This window comes from Diadema antillarum, unplaced genomic scaffold, assembly GCF_040938485.1.
Source record: "Diadema antillarum isolate AM-2024a unplaced genomic scaffold, OU_Dant_1.0 seq00001512_RagTag, whole genome shotgun sequence".
NCBI classification, from domain to species: Eukaryota; Metazoa; Echinodermata; class Echinoidea; order Diadematoida; family Diadematidae; genus Diadema; species Diadema antillarum.
Genome location: NW_027272246.1, coordinates 84,783 through 108,003, shown reverse-complemented (window position 1 = coordinate 108,003; position 23,221 = coordinate 84,783). Strand labels below are relative to the sequence as shown.

General features: G+C 39.8%; 1 protein-coding gene across 1 annotated transcript; it reads right to left on the bottom strand.

Moving 5' to 3' along the window:
• Window positions 1–331: 331 nt before the first annotated feature.
• LOC139710240 (transcription factor RFX4-like) lies at window positions 332–18,317 on the bottom strand. Its single transcript, XM_071622171.1, has 17 exons — window positions 18,209–18,317; window positions 17,259–17,385; window positions 16,435–16,558; window positions 15,399–15,758; window positions 13,857–13,976; window positions 12,922–12,999; window positions 10,983–11,149; window positions 10,287–10,378; window positions 9,342–9,400; window positions 6,494–6,641; window positions 5,738–5,832; window positions 5,169–5,286; window positions 4,377–4,496; window positions 3,003–3,166; window positions 2,275–2,542; window positions 825–1,069; window positions 332–421 (listed from the first exon to the last, which is right to left on the bottom strand). The coding sequence occupies exons 1-17, from the start codon at window positions 18,315–18,317 to the stop codon at window positions 332–334; spliced, it is 2,484 nt and encodes an 827-aa protein (XP_071478272.1).
• Between the last annotated feature and the right edge of the window lie 4,904 nt (window positions 18,318–23,221).

Sequence of the window (23,221 nt, the reverse complement as noted above, 5' to 3'; positions counted from 1 at the left end):
TTCAGATATAATACACTTACACGTCAGCACGTGGAGAAAAGGGGCAGGTTCCACTTTCTGACAACACCCTTATGCAATACAGCAAGAGATTGATTTTATGTGGACTCTAGCGTATTATAATTGGTACACTATAATCAGTAATTGATCTAAACTGAGCCGAAGGAAGAGAGAAAATGAATACATCATTCGGACATTGTAATGTGCTACCATTGTTTGATTTGATGAAAATATACCCATGTGTGTCTACTCAACACGCTTAGACGTTTAAGTCCTTCAGCAACACCGACAAGCTGTGCTTTAAAGGGATTTGCACTGAGACGATAATCAACACTCAGCCCGTAATCTGCGGTGACGTCACTGGCTGGATGACGGTCTGCACGTCGTCTATGACGTACTTCCGGCCGTCTCCAGAAGTCAAGAACTGCAATGGAGAAAAATATCATGAAAGAAATTGTCAAATGTAAAAACAAAATGTAGACCAAATGAAAAATGATCATAGAAGGAAGAAATACCTATCATACCGCATCTAACTTCGCTGGAGATGCAATAATCATGATAAAGGCTAAAAAGGAAACAACGAAAAATAAGATGTATTCTCTGGAAAACATGAAACCTAGAGAAGCCATTAACGAATTTCTTTAAAGTATAGTCTCACTGCACAATGCTGTACACACATGCGCATTATACGAGGCTCGACACTAACTTTTTCTTTTGGTGGCCCTCCAATTACATTTTGTGGTAGAAAAAAAGTGAAAAGAAGACCATTTCTTTGGAGGTAAAAAATGTTTATGAAGGGCTGCAATATACAAAGAGGAAATCCGTACCTGGCCCTTGTGCAGCTCTAGTCCCGGAACCGTAGGCACATTTAGTGTGAGGACTGGAGGTGGGGGATTCGTCGTGGATTTCTCGACGGCGGGCCCTTCCCCGCTGGCGGCGGTGCTGGCCTGCGCAGGCGGGTCGGCAATGGAGCTCGGGAGTAGCGTTGCTCGGACCAGCTTGCTGGTGACGAAAGAAGTGGAGCCTGGTCCCGGAGCTATTTGGCGGAGAACTCCTGCAGGCGATCGCACCACTAAACAAGGACGGAAAGGAGGTGTGAGCAAAGGATGTATGATAGAGACTCAAACCATCGGGGAATTTCGCTCTTTAAATAATCAACTTGTTGCCTTGAACTGAACACCTCTCAATTCCAAGTGTCGAGCTTTTTATCATATTGAGAAAAACAAAATAATTGACATTGATTAAGTCATTCAATCTTCACATAATTCCCCGCAACAGCAGCCAATTAACGAAGTCATCATATTGATTAACATGAAATCGATTTTGTTTAAAAGTTCTCCTCCTGAAAGTGAAAATTACACATGGCCCAAAAAGTGACTAAGTGAAAGACGATCTATATGCTGTACCTTATGATATAGTATGAAATGCTATAAATGAATACAAAATGATGATAATAATGATGATAAATATCGTTTCACAAATCACAGACTTATGTTTTATTGGACTTATTGGTTCCAGTCACTGTACACCGACAAGGAGCCTAAACAAACCATGTAAAGAGAGCGGTGATACCCCGTGGTCTAGTAATGGCAAATTTCCTAGGAAATAGGGACCATGAACCACGTTTGGTCTATGGCTGTCCTAATAGTATGAGTAAGTGGGCGTGCGACAAAACAACAACAAACAAGCAAGCAAACAAGCAATTAATAAAACAAAGACAAACCCCAAAATAACTGATCATAGATCAATGCAACGTTCTGATTTTTTTTAACAGAACAGTAGAAGTGTGTTAAAAAGGAGACTAGCAAGGGTCATGATGCCCGATATCTTGTGTAGATATGAATGTATTCTGTGTATTTTACCCCCTCTTTGTGTATTTGTGTATCCCATACATTTCAATAACATCTTTAAGCAAGCCAGCGTCCGCGGTACAAGTCTCTGAGAGTAGATAAGTTGATGTCTGTGTGCGTGTGTGTGTGTGTGGGGGGGGGGGGGGGTCAGTGAAGAAAAGCTACAGGCCACAATGATTGACATAATGTTAGTTAGTTATGATGCAACGATGGAACAAACGATGAAAAGCAAAACAAGAAAAAGAAAAAGAAAAAGAAAATAATCTCTTTACCGTTATCTTGGTTAGGTTCGCTTTTACTATCACATGGGATAGAAACACTATGCTTAATAATTGTGCTCAAAGCTTATGGAAGGGCTGTCTCGCTTTAACCTTGCAAGTTCACCTAAGATTCAAAGAAGGTGGAAGACATTCAGGCGTAGTGGTACCTTTTGTGGAGGCCTTGTTTGGCTGTGCAGTGGTGGCGGGTGAAACGTTCGTACCAGACAAAGCGCTGAAGCAAGAAGCATCGCTCCGGCCCCTCTCTGGCGTCGCTGCCAGAACGTCTCCGTCCCCTGTGACGCCCGGACTCGCGGCTGAGGCGGCGAACGCCAAGGGGATGATGTCGGAACTCCGGATTGAGGCTTGACCGCAGCTAGGGCCATCGGAGCCAGGGGTAGCCGTGTCCGCAGGATATGGCGCCGAGATAGCGATAGTCTATTTTAATTGAAGTAGGAAATGATTGAAATGTGAATTTTATAATTGTGACTAGAATTTGCTTGACTATATACGTTTTCATTTTACTGGCTTCTTCTTTTTATAAGTGTGGCCTCATGAGTTGGCACACTAGATTTTTGAGGTATTGTCTTTGTTTGTGCAAAGTCAGATTCTTTTTTTTTCAATTAGTAAGAGGATGTAAAGTAGATGACACAATACGAATGCTTCCCTTGTGAGGCGATGACTTCATCGCTTTCTCAAGTTTGCATAATTAAACAAGAGCGTGATCTACTTTATATGTCCACTATTTCTAAAGACATGTAAAACTTCTCCGATTATAACGACAGTTTTACTGTTTTGCTTACTTGAGTAACTTTATTTTTTCAATAATCATCTAGCATAATTATGTGGTAGGTTCGCGGATACGTCGGCGGGACCTCTACAAAATGTCTTAACATACCTTACGTGTGACCGTAGGCCTGCTTTCAGCCGAGTCAGCGGGATTGCCGAGCATCGCTGGTCCCGAAGATGTCCCGCTCTTTCCGGGGCTGGTCAGCTGTTCTAGGAGGTCGTCGCACTCGTCCGTGTCGAGATCGACGTCCATCAGGAGGAATCTATCCGACACTGTGCAGGTGAAAATGACCGTCATTGCACATTAATAATGATAATAATGATAATGATAATCATCATCTTCATCATCATTATCATCATCGTCGTCGTCGTCATTATTATTTTTATTATTATCATCATCATCATAATGTCCTATTTATGCAGGGTAGCGTCTTGCCTGTCTTCAGTGTTGCCCCTGCTCTACCAGAGGGTCTTGCCATTATTAATACCCTAGCGTTGCCAGGTACCCGTTTATACACCTGGGTCGAGAGGGACATGATAGGTAAAAACAACTTGTCCAAGGACGTACAGCGCTGGACGGGAATCGAACTCCGATTCTCCGATGGGGAGTCGGGGATCTTCTCCACTAAGCCACAGTGCGATAATGTTAAGTCTTGAGGTTAGTCACCAGCGACAACTGCACTGCTTTGTACGCTTATCTGTGGACACGATTTCTTGTCGATTTTTTCTTTAATAACATTGTCTATCCATTTTTTTTTTGTAGGCCTTATACAACTCTGTGTTCTTTGGAACAGGTGCTGAAAGTGTGCCGAATAGCAGTGTTTTGGTTCTTCATTGATATGTTTAATTGCTGTGATCTGCAAAATGGACGCCGGATCTTCGGAGGTGAGATGGGAACAACTGTCTTTTTATGACATTTCGGGAAATAAAAGCTTACTCATAGATATTTTCCTGTTTGTACTTTAGAGGAGCTGAGGGTCCCATTCAGGTGTAAACTACTCTCATGGGAGATTACTACTAGGCCTACATCAAAAATTACTGTTGACTTGACATGTTATCTATGTACAGACATTCTCAAGACAGTGCTGACAACCGCGAAGAATGGAATCTGTTCACGCGTCGGCCCCCTGATGTAATGACACTAAAACATTCTATTGTCACGCTGTGTCTTAACTTCAAAGTTGGTTACCATACCTACAATCGACAATGAGAATTCATGCAAAACGGCCTTCTACAACAACTGCTGCTGCTCGCGAAGTTATAGTATACTACCGCTTATATATTTACCATACTCTGTAATATAGTTTCTAGTATAATTACTATTTTTTGAAAGTGATTCTGAAGATACAGGTAGTACTTATCATCAGGGTAAAAACAGAAAGCGATCGCGATGGTGATGGAAGATGAGAATGACAGGAAGATGTCAAGTATTGTGGGCAGATTTCTTTCTGGACTTTGCCCCAAACGATGTGTGTTCACTCACTCGGGGTTTGACCTCCCATCACTCGACACCAGAGGGCGCTTTCCTCTCGCTGATACTTGTGCACCTCCGACACGTAGAGAAGGTATTCCTCGTAGAACAGGTTGAGCAGGTGAAACGACCCTGGTGTTAACAATCATAATAACATGTCTAGGTTATCTTTGAACTATTCAAGAATGTAATCCAAAAATTCAGTTAACAAAACACCTTACACATGATATAGGCATGTGGTATATCATTTAAATTTCATATTGCCTTTGGTCCCTCTTTTTTTCCTTTTTTGGCTCATTGGCAAATCGGAGGTTGTTAGCTCTAAACAACCTTAACAAGAAATAGAAAATGATACAAATTCAAAAGATTTCGCCCAAAGCACTAATTGAACAATTCTATTCTAAAGGGCTCGTCTGATCACATTGTCCATGATCTATCTTCAACAAAGACGAAGAAAATATCTTTTCAACTGAAACGCAAATTAGAATTATATCAAATCGAAATGAAGGTACATTTAAATGAAAATAGAAATTCTGCTAGTTACGTCACAGTCATATGAAAAAGTCCACTTTTTACCCGATAAATGATAATGTCTGTTGATCATCTAACGTCGAATGGTTAGAAGGCTTGTTCTCCATCTGACTGCGATAAGATCTGCACTTGATCGTGGTTGCGTGAAGGGATTTTAAACATCAACTCCTTGGTTTACGGTATAGGGATACATTTTGATTAAAACGAATGAAATCATCCGCAATGGCAATCCCCGGCCAGCTCCTACGGTGTTTAATACTATGTATGTATTACCGAAGCTGGTGGCACTGCGTAGTGTTTGGTCTCTGATGATCAGGCTGCAGATGTAGCACCAACCAACCAAGAAGGCGCGCTCTGCGTTCAGGTACTGCTTGCTTTCCCGCGGGAAACCCTGGGAATGAGCAGAAAGAATGAGAAAGCAAAGAGAGGCAATGGGAAAAGTGATGGTACGAGTTAGAGAAAGGGGTGGGTAGGGAGAGGAAAAGAAAGAAAGAAAGAGCAAAAGAACGATGAAGAAATGAAGATAATTGAAAAGTTATGTTATTTATATACATGTATCATAATTCAGCGCATATCTGTTTATTTCATGCCCATGATCATGATGACGAGAAGAAACTTACAGGTAAAATACATTATGCGTGATTTACATAACAACTGATGAACAATGTATGTGTTACTAGTATGGTCTCTGAAACTGTAATTGCAATGAATTGAACGAGGAATGCAGAAAATTGCAGACGACATATCTTTTTCACTCAATAGAAAAATGTAAGAAAATAAAGCTTTCTTAATATACAGTTGCGTTGTGCTATCAACGATACCAGTCTAATTTGACCTTTCACCTTTTCGACAAAGTAGCAGCGGGCATCTTCCACCCACTTGATGTGTTCTTCTACAGATGCACGTGTGTCAAGCAGTTCCCGGAATTTGTCCATATCTGACAGGATTGTCAGAAAAGTGATAACAGATAAAGAACAAACAAACTCGGATTGTCGGACAGATTCAGAAAAGAAAAAAGAATATCGAATCAGCGGAGACCAGTGATAACATTTCTGCATAACATTATAATTATACTGAAACACCCCCCCTGCCTACAATGCAGGAATTCATGGCTATCCTCGAATCCTCACCAGCAAAATATTTCCAATCGATTATACGAGATGCACGCTGTAATTTTGATAAAAACAATTTAAAACGTTATTTCGAAAGCAGCGAAAAAAATGTAAAGATGATCATGACCTTTGAACAATATTGCAATTATGACAATTAATGAATTTTTATAGCCCGAGTATTGGTGGATGAATGTCATGTCTGTAGATTATGCCTTTGGTGTTTTTTCCCCAGGAGAATTTTTGACGTGGCATCGTTTCACTCGAGGTGTGCTCTTTCCAAGTGCTTTCAATCGTCATACAAATATTGGACTGAATAGAATGCTATTGCATTAAAGAGAACGTTCGAAAGATGATGAGGGAAAAATGAAATCACTGCTTACAAAGATTGTCACATTTCATTCATGTGTTACTGACTCTCATCATCCAAACGTATTAATTTTGTAGGAGATAATGATGGGAATACGGATGTCTCTACGATCCACTCACGACATCGGATTTCACGGTGAGACACGCCCCGCGCCTCTGGCACCGCCCACATGAGCTGGTCGCACACCGTGTCGTGCTCAGTGCGTCGGTCCCAGTCAAGCCGCATCTGAGTGATGGTCACATCGGCACCCAAGGCGCTGCGAGTCGCCTATTTCCAAGAGGAACAGAAAAAAAAAATAACAAGAAAGACACAAAAAGGGGCATTTCACACACACATACATCCAAATACACACAGACATACACACAGAGACAGACACATAAATTATTCTCGCACAGTGTCTCATAGGTTAACCCCTTCAAGTCAACTACATGTACTATGATAAAATCTGTATAAAGTCATTTACACGAGAAGAATGCACAGGAATACCGTGAGACTGAAAATTATTTACACACATTCCTGATATGTAAAGTGCATGATCCCATATATTAAAAAAAGATGTTTTTTTTTCGACTTATCGAAAGTCCTCAAATTTGCTCAAAATAAGGACTGAAATTTTGAAGAAATTGCCAATTTGACAAAAGAACACGAAGTTAATTTGCTCAATCTATCAATAAAAGGTTTTTGAAACTACTACATGGGGGAAATACATTTTGTTCTACCTTATGCAAATACAAACAATGAATTGCAAGAACAAACTAGAAATGTCGCTGTGGCGACTGGTATGCCTCCGCCATAATGCATGATTCTCCTAATAGGTCTATAGTACATGTGGACAATGTGTGATTACATTTTCACAAAATTGGCAAAATATTAAAATGACATGTTTGTCCCAAATGTATCGAATGTTTACCTTCCTTGACCTATGTTTAATTGGATGAATAGGAGAGCATGTACTTTAACTTCGACTTTGACCCTTTCATAAGTTTACACACTTGAGTAATTTTCAAGGTATGGAGAAAAAGTGCAATTTCTGTAATGAACAGTAAATTGTTACCATTTTCATCTGGCCTTTGATATAAGAGAATCACTGTCAGGCAGAACATACATAAATATATACTAAGCTTAATAGATTACTTGAGCCGCTTCCGAGATATGGAGAAAGTAGTAAGTTCAGCACTTTCACTTGATATTTGACCTTTTGACCTTTGACCTTCTTGGCAAAAAAAAAAAAAAAATCCCAGAGAATCTCTAGTGGGTAATATACATGCATACATTAAGTTAAAATAAAAAATAATCCTGCTGGCATTGCATAAATATAAGGAAAATAGTAAAATTTCGAAGTATTGCCCTTGACCTTTGACCCCTGACCTTTGACCCCATGAACCCTAAATTCCCTAGCTAACTACTGCCAGTCAGTACATGCATGTATACTTTGTTCCATAAAGATACTTTGAACAATTTCCAAGATACAGAGAAAAAAGTGAAATTTTAACATTTTACTTAACCTTTTGACCTCATGACCCCAAACTTTCACCAAAGAATCTTAATTGGGTAATACATGTATACACTAAGTTTCAAGAAAATATCTTCATGCATTGCATAGATATGGGGGAAATAGTGCAATTTTAAGCATTTGACCTTGACCTTTTGACCTTTGACCTTGAGCATGTGCACCCAAAAGTTGATAGGCACAACTTCACCCCCTAATACACATACATGCCAAGTTTCATTAGGATACCTCAAAAGGTTTTGATAGTTACCCTGTCCACAAAATTCATTACGGACGGACGGAAGGACGGACGGACGGAAGGACGGACGGACGGACGGACGGACGGACAACCCGAAAACATAATGCCTCCGGCACCACTTCGTGGCGGAGGCATAAAAATATCCTGTTAATAGAAATTAGCACAAAAATACAGAAAACATGTTTTGTACTGACGTGACAACACTTGAAAACGAAAGATTTATGCCTAGAAGAATGTAGAAGGACCCTACTCTGATTATAACAGCTTTAGTGCCTTTGTCATGTGTAATACATACTCATTACGTGCTAATAATGCATACACTGATAAATATGTTGTGTGTTATTTTTTTTTTCACTTTCTCTCTATGCTGGAATTGAATAATTTCAGCTTACACATCCTTGCAGAAATTGTTAGTAATACTGCATTAAATGGGACGACAAAATTTGGCCTATATAGTGCTGCACCCCTGCAATAAATCCGACAAGAATTTGCGCCATGTAAGTTGTGAAGGTATGCATGTCTGGCAGCCCCACAGTTCGGTGAGAAGTTTTAAGGACACCGAATCTCACTTGTTGAGCCGGACTTCAGGAAAAGCTGGTAGGTTCCACGTGGGATTACAGTACTGATACTAGCCTTACGGGTAATGAGCATACTGTAAATGTACACCGGTATAATGACAGACACATGATATTCATTGTGTGAGGTTGCGTTTCGCGTTTATTACACCATTACCTGAATTCTCCTTGGTGTCCTCTAAGGGAAAACTCCACTCTGTGTACAAATTGACTTTTATAATAAAAGCAGGGCTGCCAATTTTTGTAAAATCCTTTCAGTACTTTGATGGCTGAAAATCAGCAATTTGCACCTTTTTTGAGTGAAAATCAGTAATCCTTAATAGTGTAATAGAATATATCGCAAACACTGATTTCTAAAATCAGTAATTTGCTTCTAATCTTCAGTATTCTTATCCAATTTCATCAGTAGAAATTACTGAAAATCAGTACTAGTTGGCAGCTCTGTAAGAGTCAAAGTCAAATAAACGAATCAGAAGAGATGTCATATAAATCGGAGAAATAAATAATGTCATAGTCGCTGAATACTATCGTTGATATTGCACGTGGGAATCAGACATCAAATTATGTCGTCATCTGTCAATGGTTTGCAACATATAGAAATTCATACTACGTTCATTGGTACATCATCGGGAATTTGGACAAACCTGAGCAAGATGTGCAAGGGAGGTCTTCCTTTTCAGCAGCTGGGAGAAGCGCTTCGCCACTTTAACAAATCAACAACACAAGAGAGTACATGAACGACAAATACGTTTACATGTTGAGAAAGAGCAGAGAGAAACATAAATTAAATCCTCTCATCCAAGCTGGTAAATTTTAGCATCTTCCGACACAATGTAGACGAAGATTATCATCTTTCAAATGGTTTGCATTAAGATTTAGTTTTCGTTTGTTGAAAAGCTATAAACACCAACACCGAATCAAATTCATAGAGCATCATCTACGGGATCGATGGGTGTATACAGCATTCCAGGGAAGAAAGTTTGCAAATGCGAAAAGCAGCCATAATAATGCTAGAAAAAAAAAATCACATAAACAAGAGAGGAGACGCTTCATTGCTATACAGGGCCTATACCTGCACTTACAACATATAGCACCATAATCTATGTTCTTTTTCCCCAACATGTTTCTGACAATTTTTTGCAATGAAGGGTAAGGCACATAACTGTATCTTAATTGTTCAGCTCAAGTGTTACAGGATGATGATGCTACTGCTGGGTTATGAACAAAGATGATTGGGGTTATTATTTATCTTATCATCATCATTGTTATCATTGTTGTTATCTTTATTATCATCATTATTATATTATTATCATTATCATTATCATCATCATCATCATCATCATCTTCATCATCATTATCATTATTATTTTCGTTTTAGAGGTGGTACTTAACACATTGCGGGAAAAAAATGTTTCGAAAATATAATATGACGTATATTTTCATGAAGAATACGGCTACCGTATTTGGTTATGAACATACCAAAAGGCATCAGTAAAGGTCACATACATTTTGGATTGCCGAGGCCTTTTTAAGTCAGCATTCCTCATAAAACGCCTAAAAACAACGGATTGTTGACATTCTCCTTATACCTGGCAGCTTGTACTGGGCCAAATGCTGTGGGCACGTGGTCCGCACGGTTTGCGGAAATCTGCAGGAAAACTGACGGATGCTCTGCAACAGACTATCAAAAATGAAATTAAAAAAAGCAAAATCATATACTAGTAATCATTCAGTGGCTGAATACAGAATCTTGCTCAACACAGATATCATCCTTTACTACGTGAAAAGCACTAACCTCTACTGCACACACATTTGCACTCTAGTAGTTTGGAGTGAGTGAGTATTTCGCTTAGATGTACTGTAGATGTAGACGTAGATGTAGATGTAGATGTAGATGTAGATGTAGATGTAGATGTAGATCATTAACGTTTCCCGTGCCCGCCATAAAAATCAATAGTTGCCAAAGTCTTGATCTCCACGCATATATCAAAGCAATAACTATGTCACGTCTTCCACCACTGGCCTAAGAATACAACGTAAATCTTGTGTTTAAAAATGCTTGATTTGTGATGTTTAAAGCAGTTATGCAGTTTTCTGCCAATTAAGATCAAATAATGTAAGGCCTATAATATCGTGGTAATATATTGAAATACATGAAAAGATATTTTGGAGCTAATCCACGAGAGATTTAATAGCTTGTCCCCAGTCTGTCCGCCAAGCAGTAGAGTAAATTTCAACGCTTTGCCGTTTTACAGTAAGTGATCTATCACGGCTATTATACGTACTTGGTTGGAACGGGAGCAATGGTCCCTGGGATGAGCACGGATGCTATGGTGTGGTAGACGTAGGTGTCACAGACAGCCAACGCCTCGCACACTTGGGGACAGCTCTCCAGCAAGGTTCGCTGCTTCACGCCGAGGGCGCCCCAGAACGTCTGCACGTAGTAGTCAATCTGTGAAAACAAGAAGAGATTCGGAGCGTACAGAACCTCTGGCTTGGTAACCATAGCTTTGCCTACCTCATCTTTTCCCGTCCGTAAGTACTTAGTGGGAGCTTTAGATTTGCAACGTAGACGTTATGGGGAGGGGTACCCTGTTCTGCGCATGCGCAAGACAGCTTATCAAAAAACAACAACAAACAGAAAAAAAAACCAAAAAAAAAAAAAAAACCCCACAATCTCGCGTCTTCTGAGTTTTCCCGACGGTTCTGATCCCATTCTAGCGTCCGTTCAAATATATGGCGCAGAGAGCTATTTGTAGGCTCTATAGGCTGCGTCTTGGCGACACTAAAGCTACGTACTTTGCAACACGATGCAGAGAGAGAGGAGAACGGTCACATATCTAGAGCTTCTTATCATAGTGACAAAGATATAAACGTCTTTAATGACAAAGCTGTTCTATTAGGATAAGAGAAAATGACAATTCTGAAATTTGATAAAATCACCGGTCATACCATGCAAGCTCTGTTTTTTTTTTTTTTTTTTTTTTTTTGTGGTGTGTGCTCGTGGTGCCTACTGACGGCAACCATCTCCTGATGAGTCGAAATCGCATAATGCAATCTTTGGTTATTACACATATTATACTTGGGTCATTTCATTTCACTTATTAAGTTTGTACATTAACATTCGTAACATGCTTCTACAGATTAAACAATAGTTATACAAATTTGTTAAATCCGTAATTATGCTAATAAAAGGAATCTAGACAGTGAGCGAATGCGTCCAGTTAAAGATAGAGCTACAAAAGCATTATGATCTTTAGTGTAACGACCCTACTCCAATCAAATGCTGTTGATCTGATTTTTTGTTTTCAATCCGATGATCAGGTTATAGTCGGTCAAACAAAACAAAAAACTTTGCTAATATTCAGCTGTAATCATCTATTTATATTGTCTTTGAATTATTCACTCCGATCTCGAACAGATTTTGCTGTTATTATTATTATCATCATTATCATTGTTATTATTATTATTGTTGTTGTTGTTGTTGTTGTTGTTGTTGTTGTTAACATAGCCTGGGTTAGGATAAGATAACACGACACGTGCCGTTGTACCAATACAAGATGAAGTCAGTCCTTGCTGTTGTGATAACCGTATTACAGTGATAATGAAAACCAATATGTAGCTTGGTGGTTTCATTGTGCTGGCATCAACAATATCTGTTCTTGTGGTTACACAATTAATGGCCGGATTAAAATTAAAGGACAAGTCCATCTTCATAGACATGTGGACTGAGTGAATGCAGCAATATCACTAGACCACAATACAAGTTTGAGAAAAATACGACCATCCGTTCAAAAGTTATGAATTTTCTGCTCAGTCACTGCTGGATGAGGAGACTACTACAGCTTGTGATGTCACATGTGTAAAACGATACAAAGAAAATATAAAGAAAATAGGCGAATAAGCGGATGATATTACCCTTAACATGCTTAATATACGTCAGTGACAAGTCGAGGAAATGTGCACCTTTTTCAAAAAAAAAATAAAATTTGTTAAATTGTCTTTATATTTTCCTAGTATCGTTCTATGCATGTGACATCATACACTGTAGTAGTCTTCTCATCCAGCAGTACCTGCGCAGATACATTAGAAATTCATAACTTTTGAACGGATTTTCCCCAAACTTTCACTGATTTGTTCAACTAATATTGCTGCTTTCACTCAATCCACATGAAGGTGGACTTGTCCTTTAAGAACAACGGCCTTGTCCACGCCATGTTTTACCTCATCCAGGCCGCCTCTGAGTACGACGTCGAGAATCATTGTAGAGTGTAGCTTGTAGTCATCAAGGAGAATGTCTACCTGTGTTTAACAATCCACCAAACAAACAAACACACATAAGCAGAAGTAGAACGACCAAAACATGATACTAGTAATTAAAGAGGAACAAATTAGAGCAATGCCCTATGCAAAATTATGCTACTATTAGCGGTGCAAGGAGAACGTGTCAACAACGCCGATGTAATGGTATCACATGCACGGGCATTATACGATCGGGAAGTGAAATTTAAGCATGTGTACCAGCGAGTGAAATATCCGGAGAAGTGAGTTTGTGTGTGCGTATGTTTAAATTTTGATCATGTGGCTGTACTACGAGCAACAAAGTCGAACTGGGCATTGAATTGAAGTTGTATACTATGGTTTGCTTCAGTGACCGCTAATGTAATGTACGCATTTTTCACAAGTTACAGTACGGGACCGACTTTTACAGGTCCCATCCGCAGAACTAGTCAATGGAGATTAAGTGCCTTGCCAAAGAGGCACAGCCACAGCTGGCAGGGGACTCGAATCACAGAGCTTGTAATTCAAAGTCCGTGGTCTTATCCATCCAACCACAGTTGGTCGTTGCGGTACCTCCTTATTTTGGAGATTTTTAAATTGACTGATTGATTTGCATTTTTTTTTTTTAATCAGGAGGAACACAACATTTTACGACATAAATCTTATTAACTTCACAAGTGGAAATAGTTAGCTACAGAATTAACAAACTTTAACTCAAAACAAAAATATACAAGTAGACTTGATTAAGTTGATCTTGCATTACAAGTTAAAAGTTGCAGCTATAGAAAGTGCAGAAGGCCGCCATATTAGTTAAGCATAGCGTGAAGGAATGGCCGGCTGCGGCAGGTGTGGAACTGAAGCGCCCTCACCATGCTCACCTCATTTTTGTTCAGTGTAGCCGGAAGGTTGACGAGCTGACAGGCCCTGGGAAAATCCGGCAGCATCGACTCACCGGGAGGAATCAAGGAACTGATGCTGGGTGGAGGGACTGGTACAACCTGACAAGATGGAGTGACGTAAAATAATACTTTAGGTCATTAAAGTGAAAACATAAAGTGCTATGACATACCAAGAAGAGAATACAATATCCGAATTCTGATGATTCGCGGCTTTCATTGTTCTCAGATTTAAGCGTTGTCGCGGTTGCTGTTTTGTAATCATGGCTCTTTGTACTTGCGAGTACAAAATTTGGCAAGTCTTGTCTATTTCAATTCTCCCAATGACGAGTAAACCTTTGAACATACATCCGTCTGCACTTTTCGTGCTGGATCATCGTTTTCCAGATTGCATAGTCTAGTATAGTCATGATTGCATCTTTTGAATGTGGGTTTCAGAAATCGCAAGAATCACATTTCTAGGGCCTATTGACCGATTCGGGTTCGTTGAGGGCAGCAGACATTTTACGGCACAGGGCGCAGCCATAGTGGGTGTATCAGCCGACCCCCCCCCCCCCCCTGCTCTCCCCCACCCCGGGGCAACATGTTTATCACGCACTTGTAACAAAGGTTCGCGCACTAAGCAAGCATTCGCGCACTCAGTACGAGACGCCTATTAGCTAAAAGCAGTTTTTCATTCTGCGCGCGTGCTAATGTAGGGAGATGGGTGGGGGAGTGCGGAGGAGGGGGGGGGGGGGTCGGCTGATACACCCACTATGGCTGCGCCCATGCCAAAAATACACACAGCGCGTCACAGAATCGGTCAATACCTGATATTCACATTCTGAAGTTACATAAAACTCACCCCTCCAACTGCTTTCGTTCAGATTTTTATGAAAGTCAAGCATTTAATCAATGGCATCATTCGATCTCATTAGCTTGGAATGCTCTACTGCATTTGGGGCACCATTATGTTTTTCGCATCTTCTAATGGTCCCGGGACAATGACAATCAACACTAGGAAAGCCAAACCGACCATTAACTAAAATTATTTATTTTCTTTCCCTCTGCAATCATTTCTTCTGGCAGAGCTAAGAAAAGTCCAACTTTAACAGTTTTCAAGGCATTGTGTAACAATTTTTCTACTTTGAAGGATCTGCGACGCATCCTATCAGCTATTCGAATCTCTGGTATTGAGTAGAAATCATACAAACTGATGAAACTATGAACAAAAAAAAAATGGGTTAAGAATATGCTGAATGTTCGAAAAAGTTAAAAACATCTGTTAGGGGGGGATTTCATACATCTAATATTTCCCCTGGACAGAACTGTTAGAGTAAAGCATTCTGCAAACGGAGATAATTGCCATAGATAGTGATATCTGACAGAGATTTTCTCTACAATGGCAGTACATACTATGTTTGTTCATGCATTATGATCTATCATGGAGCTCAGTCAGCTTAAAGTTCGTACAATTTCTGAACTTGAGCCACCCCATAGTGTTTAATGCTGTTATACGGTCAAATGATATCAATCATTGTTTACTGGGGCACTGTTTCCTAGCGTTTGCTTTGATGCAGGCAGCGTCGGGGTCATCAGGTCGCATCCAAGTCCCGCCTTTCCCCTATCTTGCGTCATCATGGGAGCTCTCTTCGCGCCGAGTCCATCACCATGACTGGATGCGTGCGGTGTCATCACGGGCGAGGAAGCAAGCGAACCGAATGTCTTCGCCGTCGACGTCCCGGCCCCACCAGGGGGACACGGCAGGGACATGCGCTGTGAAGCCACAAGGGCGGAGTAGTAGGGTGAGTCGCCACGTATGCGTATGCCGTAGTAATGGTACTTGGACTGCCCTCTGGTTCCCAAGCGGCGAGTCTTCAGCTCGGTGAACACTTGTCGAATCATCTGCGGGAATGTCAGAGAAAGTAAAAAAAAAAAAAAGAAGTCTTTTTTTATACTTTCCTGCCTATGATATAGTGTTGTGGATTGACTTGAGTGAAAGTAAAACGTTCGAATTATAGTAGGAGCAGAAGGCGACGCGACGATGATGCCGTCGCGACGGCATTATCGAAAGATCTTTTTTCCAAACATCACATGCATGAATAAATTGGACCAGAGCAAAATCTTCTCAGGTCTTTGTGATTTTCTATGGTACGCTTCATTGGGGTCGGACCTAAGATACACAGTGTGGTTATATATTTCAAAGTGTGACATGTGTTCAGAAACCATTGACATTTGTCGTGATCTCATATTTATTTAGATCATAGACGTAGTAAAATCATCCGGGGCTCCAAAGTTTCAAAATGACTCCCACATCTCACAAAAACGTTAAAGTTTTCGAATTGCCAAACATGAGAGAGTACTAGTAGCTTCGGATTATTTCATATTCCCACGTGAAAGAGCTATGAAACCGCTCTAATAAATATGCACATTACTGCGACCGATCAAGATATCAATGTTCAAAGGTGAAAATACATTGACATGAAACTTAAATTCCCATGCCGGTTATTGAAATTTCTCTATCAAATGTGAATGTGAACGTGATTTGTCATTTGGATTTGACTGCATTATCATCATTTACCTTCCCGAAGCTCGCGGCGTTCACGGGCTGGATGTTGTCCTTCTGACAACACTCGCAGTAGTGGTCGTAGATGAGACAGCGGGGCAAGGAATAGCCCTGTGACGCCTCATAGTTCTGCATCAACCTGCACGAGGAAGTTCATTCAAATCCACTCTGGCAGTTAGTTTAAGTGTGAATAGACGCAGAAAAAAAAATCCAATAAAAATGCAGAACAGTGAAAGAGGTAAAGTAAAACTAATTTTGAAGATGGAATTCACCTACGAGTGTAAATGGGCATAGTGATGGTATAGTGGGCACGTATCTGGACCTTTGCACAAGAGGTCCAATGAAGCGTTTTGTCAGATATTTCGTCCGACAAACTGTTAAAAGCTACAGAAGTCCTTGCATCTGATTGGATGACATCAAATTTGTCCGACAAAGTTGTCGGACAAAATGCTTCATGAAATGCCCCCCTGAATTCTAATCATGTTCGGAGATTACAGCCTTGGACGACATTTTTAACCAGAAATAGCCATATTCGTGCGGGTGCAGAAATGGGTACTGTACTTTTGAAAATGCTGGGATAATGAATGATGTAAATGGTGAGAACCTCTGGAAGCGTATCTCAAACATTCAAGAGGATACCCATCAGTTACTTGTAAAGCATTATATTGTTTAAGGTATCATAATATTTATTACTGTTAGCATCAATTATTTTGATAGCAGCGGTGGCGACAATTAACGAAGGGAATATTGGGATAGATGACACTCACAGAAAAGAACTGAGCTGAAATCATGACAAAAAGGGAGAAAATTTGATGCGTAGTGATTGAGATTTATCTCACCATTCGTAAGTGGTAGCTGCTTGTCCGGTGTTTTGTAAACTTCCTTCCTCCAGCTGCCCGAGAGCAGACCCTTTCTCCACCGCTACGCGCTGCTCATTAGAGTCTAAGTCCGCGGGCCCGGAAATATCTTGCGATTGGAAGAGAATAATAACACTATGTTCAACTGGTAGTATCTCGATGCTACTTTGCTGTAGAGTTTATGGTGCTGACGTTTTGTTTGTTTTTTGTTTGTTTGTTTTTTGATACTGCGACTGGTCTTCCGTAAAATTATAGTAAGTAGTGGTGGTATATGATAATGTAAATCTTTACATTACAAGGAGAGATATATGAATTTCGTCCTATTAGGTGAAGATTTTTATGATATATTTATAGACTCATAATATACACTCATTAAACATAATACCATTTACATATGACTGCCAAAATACAGTGTTTGATCTACATGATCTAAGTAATCCTATCACTTTTTAAATCACCTTTCAACAAAAAGTTCAATAGTTGAATACAACGAGGGCCCCCGTGTCTATTTACTATAATGTATTCATACAAGTGTCAACTTCAACCTTCATCTGGTTGCTCCTCATTTCTTCGGAGAACTACTATTACCATAGTAAATACTTGTTATTTTGATAAAGAACAAAATTAAACAAATAGAACCGCGGCGACATACATGTAAAGAAGAAGAAGAAGAAGAAGAAGAAGAAGAAGAAGACCGTATGTGCTGGCAACAAGTATGAACAATATCAACAAATATCACTGCTTTCAAAAGCTCAGTTAACATCGATAGTGCTGCCAAAATTTCATCATATTGTTTAACGTAAAAACCAACTGTCTCTGTAAGGGGCTTTTCAGTCAAGGGCATTACTGTATAATTCGATTGTGTAAGAGACAATCAGTTTAAGCCAAAGTGCTACAACAAGTGTGAGAGCAGGACCTTCCGGTGTGGATACCTGTGTGCGAGTTCACAACTGCCTGGATGTCGTCCTGAGAGATAGTGATCAAGGGGGAGGAATGACCACTGCCCAGGTCATCGTCTGTGGAAGAGGAGTCCTGATTCATAGTGACCAGTGAGACTCAAGACCTGAAGGTGATGATGATGATGATGATGATGGAAATTGTTGGTCCTCAAGCAAGCAAATGAGAAAGTCATTCATGTACGTAGACAATTTAGTGTGTATTGCGGGTGAATTTGAACACTGTTAACACAAGTTAGCGTTAGATGTTTTCTAAAGAGGTTTACTATTGAAAAAGAACCAAACAACCCAACAACTAGAAAATGTATTCTATATAGTAATTAGGACCTATTGCACTTACTGTGGACCGTACCCGTAGTAGATAAAACCAAGAAAAACAAAACCATCTAGAATGAACACCAGCCGTCATAAGTAAAAGCGAGGCTTTTTTTTTAATAAGGTACAACACAGCCCTTCGGCTTTCAAATACAATTTTCTCAGTCCTTTTAAGCTATCGATGATTCATTGACCATCAGCGAGTCACATATTCAGTCAAAATAACAGAACACTGTCTTGATCTGAAAATGATGAACATGGAATCTATTGATGTTATGAATGTGTCTTTTTACACCTAGGGCCTACCGAACATTGTTACAGTTAGTGTATTTAAAGTTTGTGTATAATTACTGGCAGCTTCAAGAAAAATACACCGATGACGTCTAACATTAGGAAAACCAGTAGGCCTACCCCACCAAGGTATCATCTTACTTATGTTGGTGTAGACTAGTCTATCATTATAGACGTCTAGTCTGTAGACTACAGTGTAGAGTTATTGTTAGACTATAGGGAGCGTGTATGTTAGGCCTGCTTAGGCCTATGTATGGGCTATACTGTCGACTGTCGTATCTGAGTTTACGATTTTTTTTTTCTTCGAAGTCAAGACCCTTGCATGGCCATTGCCCTGTTAATAACAATAAAAAAAGACAGAGAGCCTGGCCTAGCCCTGAACGTTAGTTAGGCTAGGCAGGCCTACAAAAACATTGCAATAAAGTTTAACTGTTAGGCAGTTTTTTTTTTTTTTTTTTTTTTTTTTTTTTGCTGCTCTCCTATATGTTTAAACAGTAAAGGTTAAGGTTCATCCTCGACCATTTGAGGGCAGCACTTTACCGGAAGAAGAAGAAGAAGAAGAAGAAGAATCTTCAGTTATTCTTCATTTTACTTTTAAACTTAAATTGAAATGTAGGCCCTAAGTTAGTTAGGGAAAACTCTTCACGTTCATATCTTTCATGATAAACTCACCAAATCCCCACAGGAAAACGGCTCAGCAGGTGAATCAAGTTGTAGAAAACACGCCAGTGTTTTTTCGACGATGAATGGGTCGCCCGTCCGTGTCTCCAGAGTCCAGTTGAGTTAGAGTAAAAAATTAGAATCAGTTTACAGAGAGGTGCTGAAATTATGGCAAGTAGGCTATATATACAATCAATCATGCACTGATTCAGGTAGAATCGTGGGTGGGTCGTAATTTGCGCGGGATATTGTGCTGCACATCCAATCTGGAAAATCTGACGTTAACAAATAGACCTTTAACAACAACTGAACAAGTTAATGTAGTTAGCCTACTGTAATTGATTGTCGATGTCCGTCCACGAGCCTTTACTTGCAAGCGTTGTGTATAGACCCTCCTACATAATATGCATGCTCATTGGTGGGTGCGCGTCGTATGCGGCAGGTGAGGCGCACTACACATTTCCTGACGCGCCATTATACGCACGCCATATCGTGGGTGGTGTACGCGTATTGCGCGTTTTCTCCATACTGCGTTTATAAACATGAACACCGATATCAAAAGGACGTAAAGTTTATTATTTTATAGAAAATTCCACTACACTTGCCATCGCTTGCTTAGCGTCTTATTGGGAAGAGACGTCAATGAAACGCGACTTTTTTTCTATCATATCAAAATATCAGGAAAGAGTATAGAAATAGAAACGTTCACAAATTCATTTCATAGATCATTTCAGTTACCATGATTACTTTTAGTGTTAATGTTAGTCGTTTGTTTAATTAATGGCCATGCACGCAAAAATCAGTCATGAAAGTCGATGTGGAAAATGTTCTCAAGAGAAGTTGATGCGACGTGCCTCCCATCGAGATTCTACGCCAAGATATGAGCCTAATTGGTGAGGCCTGTATGTGATTTCTTAATCATGCGATACACATTACTCATATTTCGTCAGCAATCATAAGTTACTAGACTGGTAAAGTTATTGTTTGTTTAGGTCTTACTCTTGATTTCTTATAAACTTAATCTTATGCTCGTTCTGAGATGATTAATCAAGACGTAGTATAAAATTATATACATATATATACAAATATGTATATACATATATGTATATTATATACGTATATATATATATATATATACATATTTCAAATAAAGATTTATGTTAGTACGCTTTGGTTTGTTCAAAGGACAATGATTGGAATGAATGGAAGAGATGAACAGAAAGAAAGAGAGTTAAATGAGAATTATGTAGGGCCTATACGCCTGACGCATGTTTGGCGGTATATCTCAGTCTTTTATTATCTGTCAAGTGGGCCCAGCCAACACATCCACGTGAGGTCCATTTTGGGTAAAATGGGAGTTAAAGCGGGCTGTCAACAACGGGCCCATGTGGGCAATATGGGCTACTTCATTGGCCCCAGTTATGGGGCCAATATTCATGGTTTCGCCGCGGGGGCTGCAATGGCCCCACGTATGCGTGCCCGATGGGACGCTGGTGGGCATCATACGGGTACCATAATCAGATATGTTTACCCTCATTTAGTCAACTATAAGTGATTGACTATAATGAGGGTAAATGGGCTTGCCCCAAAATAAGTATGCCCCTTTTGGGTCCCATGTGAGGCCCATGTAGGACCCAGCTGAGCCCATGGTTTTCATATCAACTCATCTGGGGAAAAGAATGGGTTAAATTGGGCATGTTACTCACACGCCGAGAGTTTGTGTAAACAAGCACACTCGGGGATTATGCCCTAAGTACTATAATCCTACCCTAACCTAATCCTAATGTCCTACCCCTATGTATCGACCTATTTCCTACTTCCTAATCCTAACTGATGATTCTGTGTCACGGTTTTTTTATATCTGCCAAAAAAATAATAATAATAATGCGCGAAGACATCGTTACTAAAATTGGATCACCCAAATTTCTCAATTGAATATTCATGTATATAATAAATATATCGTGTAGATAGATGTACACTCCCAACAGGGATTAACTGGTATCAAATTGTCATGTTTGATTAATGATAAAGATTAAAGTAGGAACCAAATGTATAGGCCCTACACACACACACACACACACACACACACACACACACATACAAACACACAAGCACACTTACAATCTCACACGCACACACTCACATAAAAAGACAGGGCTAGCCCTTTATACAAAAGCCCATCATGCTCACTGCTGGCCCTGTCTGTGCCCATGTGAAACCCAAGTGGCAAGCCCATGTGAAACCCATATCAGCTTTTCCTATCTATGCCCTTGGCTGGCCCACAAGGGCCCCTTGAAGGATGAACCTCGAGTAGCCCTTGCCCAACTCCAACCCGGCTTGCCCACCTTTTACCCACGTTTGCCAACGTGGGCCCCACATGGGTGTGTTTGCTTTCACCAGTTTTAGAACGGAATCACATTTGTGTGTTGTGTGCAATTTTTCAGATAGACACGTGTAAAATCTTTGTTGTCTGTTTCTTCTTTTTTTTTCATGTCGATATAGATTAGTTGGGGATGTAGGATCCTTGGTTTAGGACAGTTTGACGGTACACCTGAAGAAGGATAGAAAGAAAATAGCAGGGGATGACGTTACCCTTAAGATATGTTAATAGCAAGTCCTGAGGGACTGTGGATGTACTTTTCATTTACAGAAAAAAGAAAATTTCTGGACTTCTCTTTATAATTAATTTCCTTATATCATTGTCCAGGAGCGATGCTATTATGCATTGTGGTAGTTTTTTTATTCATCGATGGCAGCACCGTCGCTTTAAAAATTCATAACTTTTCAACGGATTGTCCGATCTTCCTCAAAACTTCCCTCCTCTGTGTTCTGTTAATAAAATTATATCGTGCGTTATTTCATATTGTTATATCATCATTACATTCCCCGCTAAGAAAGGACCAGGACTAGTAGTTTGTTTAACTCTCTTTTCAGTATGAGAATCTATATCAGGACGATCCTACGGAATAACGAACCTTTGCAAAAAATGAACCTTCGGAAAAATAAACTGTAACCAATATTGTTATATTGTACAAACTTCATTAAACGCCGACATCTATTAACCCACTAATCACACTCTTTGAGAGGAAACACGCCGACAACCAACGACGCAACACGAATGGAAACAATGTCATCATTGTTTTCAAATTCCCAGTAACAGGGCATTTAATCTTGTTACTTTCGCGTGGCCTTTCTTTCTATAATATACAAGAAGTAAATTTGTTATTGCTTTCAGCCGGCAACATAGCTTTCGATGGCTTGTGATATCATTAAACACACCATTGTTAAAGCATTGTATTTGTAGAAAGTTAAAAACCTCTAATTTTGCAAGTTCATATATTTACAGAAAATACAGACTTTTTAACAGGTTCCGTGATCTGTGAAACGTTTCCGTCATTTTCTCTTCATCAGGATAATGAAGTATTTACAATCATCTAAACACAAGAACAATAACATTATACCGACGAAATGCTAACATAATCAACCATCGAAATTCAGCTCCTCTCGTCTATATTGTTTCAATTTTATCGATTTTAACGAAAAAGGAAGACTTCAACTTCCATTTCAGCAAAAGCTAACGTATCACGAACACTAGATGTTTACATTATACATGAACACTCACTTTATTTGCAGCATGTCAGTCTTATAAAATGGCAATTTCACGTCCCTTTGAGAATAGGAAAAGAGTCTTTGATCAAAGACTGTTTTGATAGACATGAATCA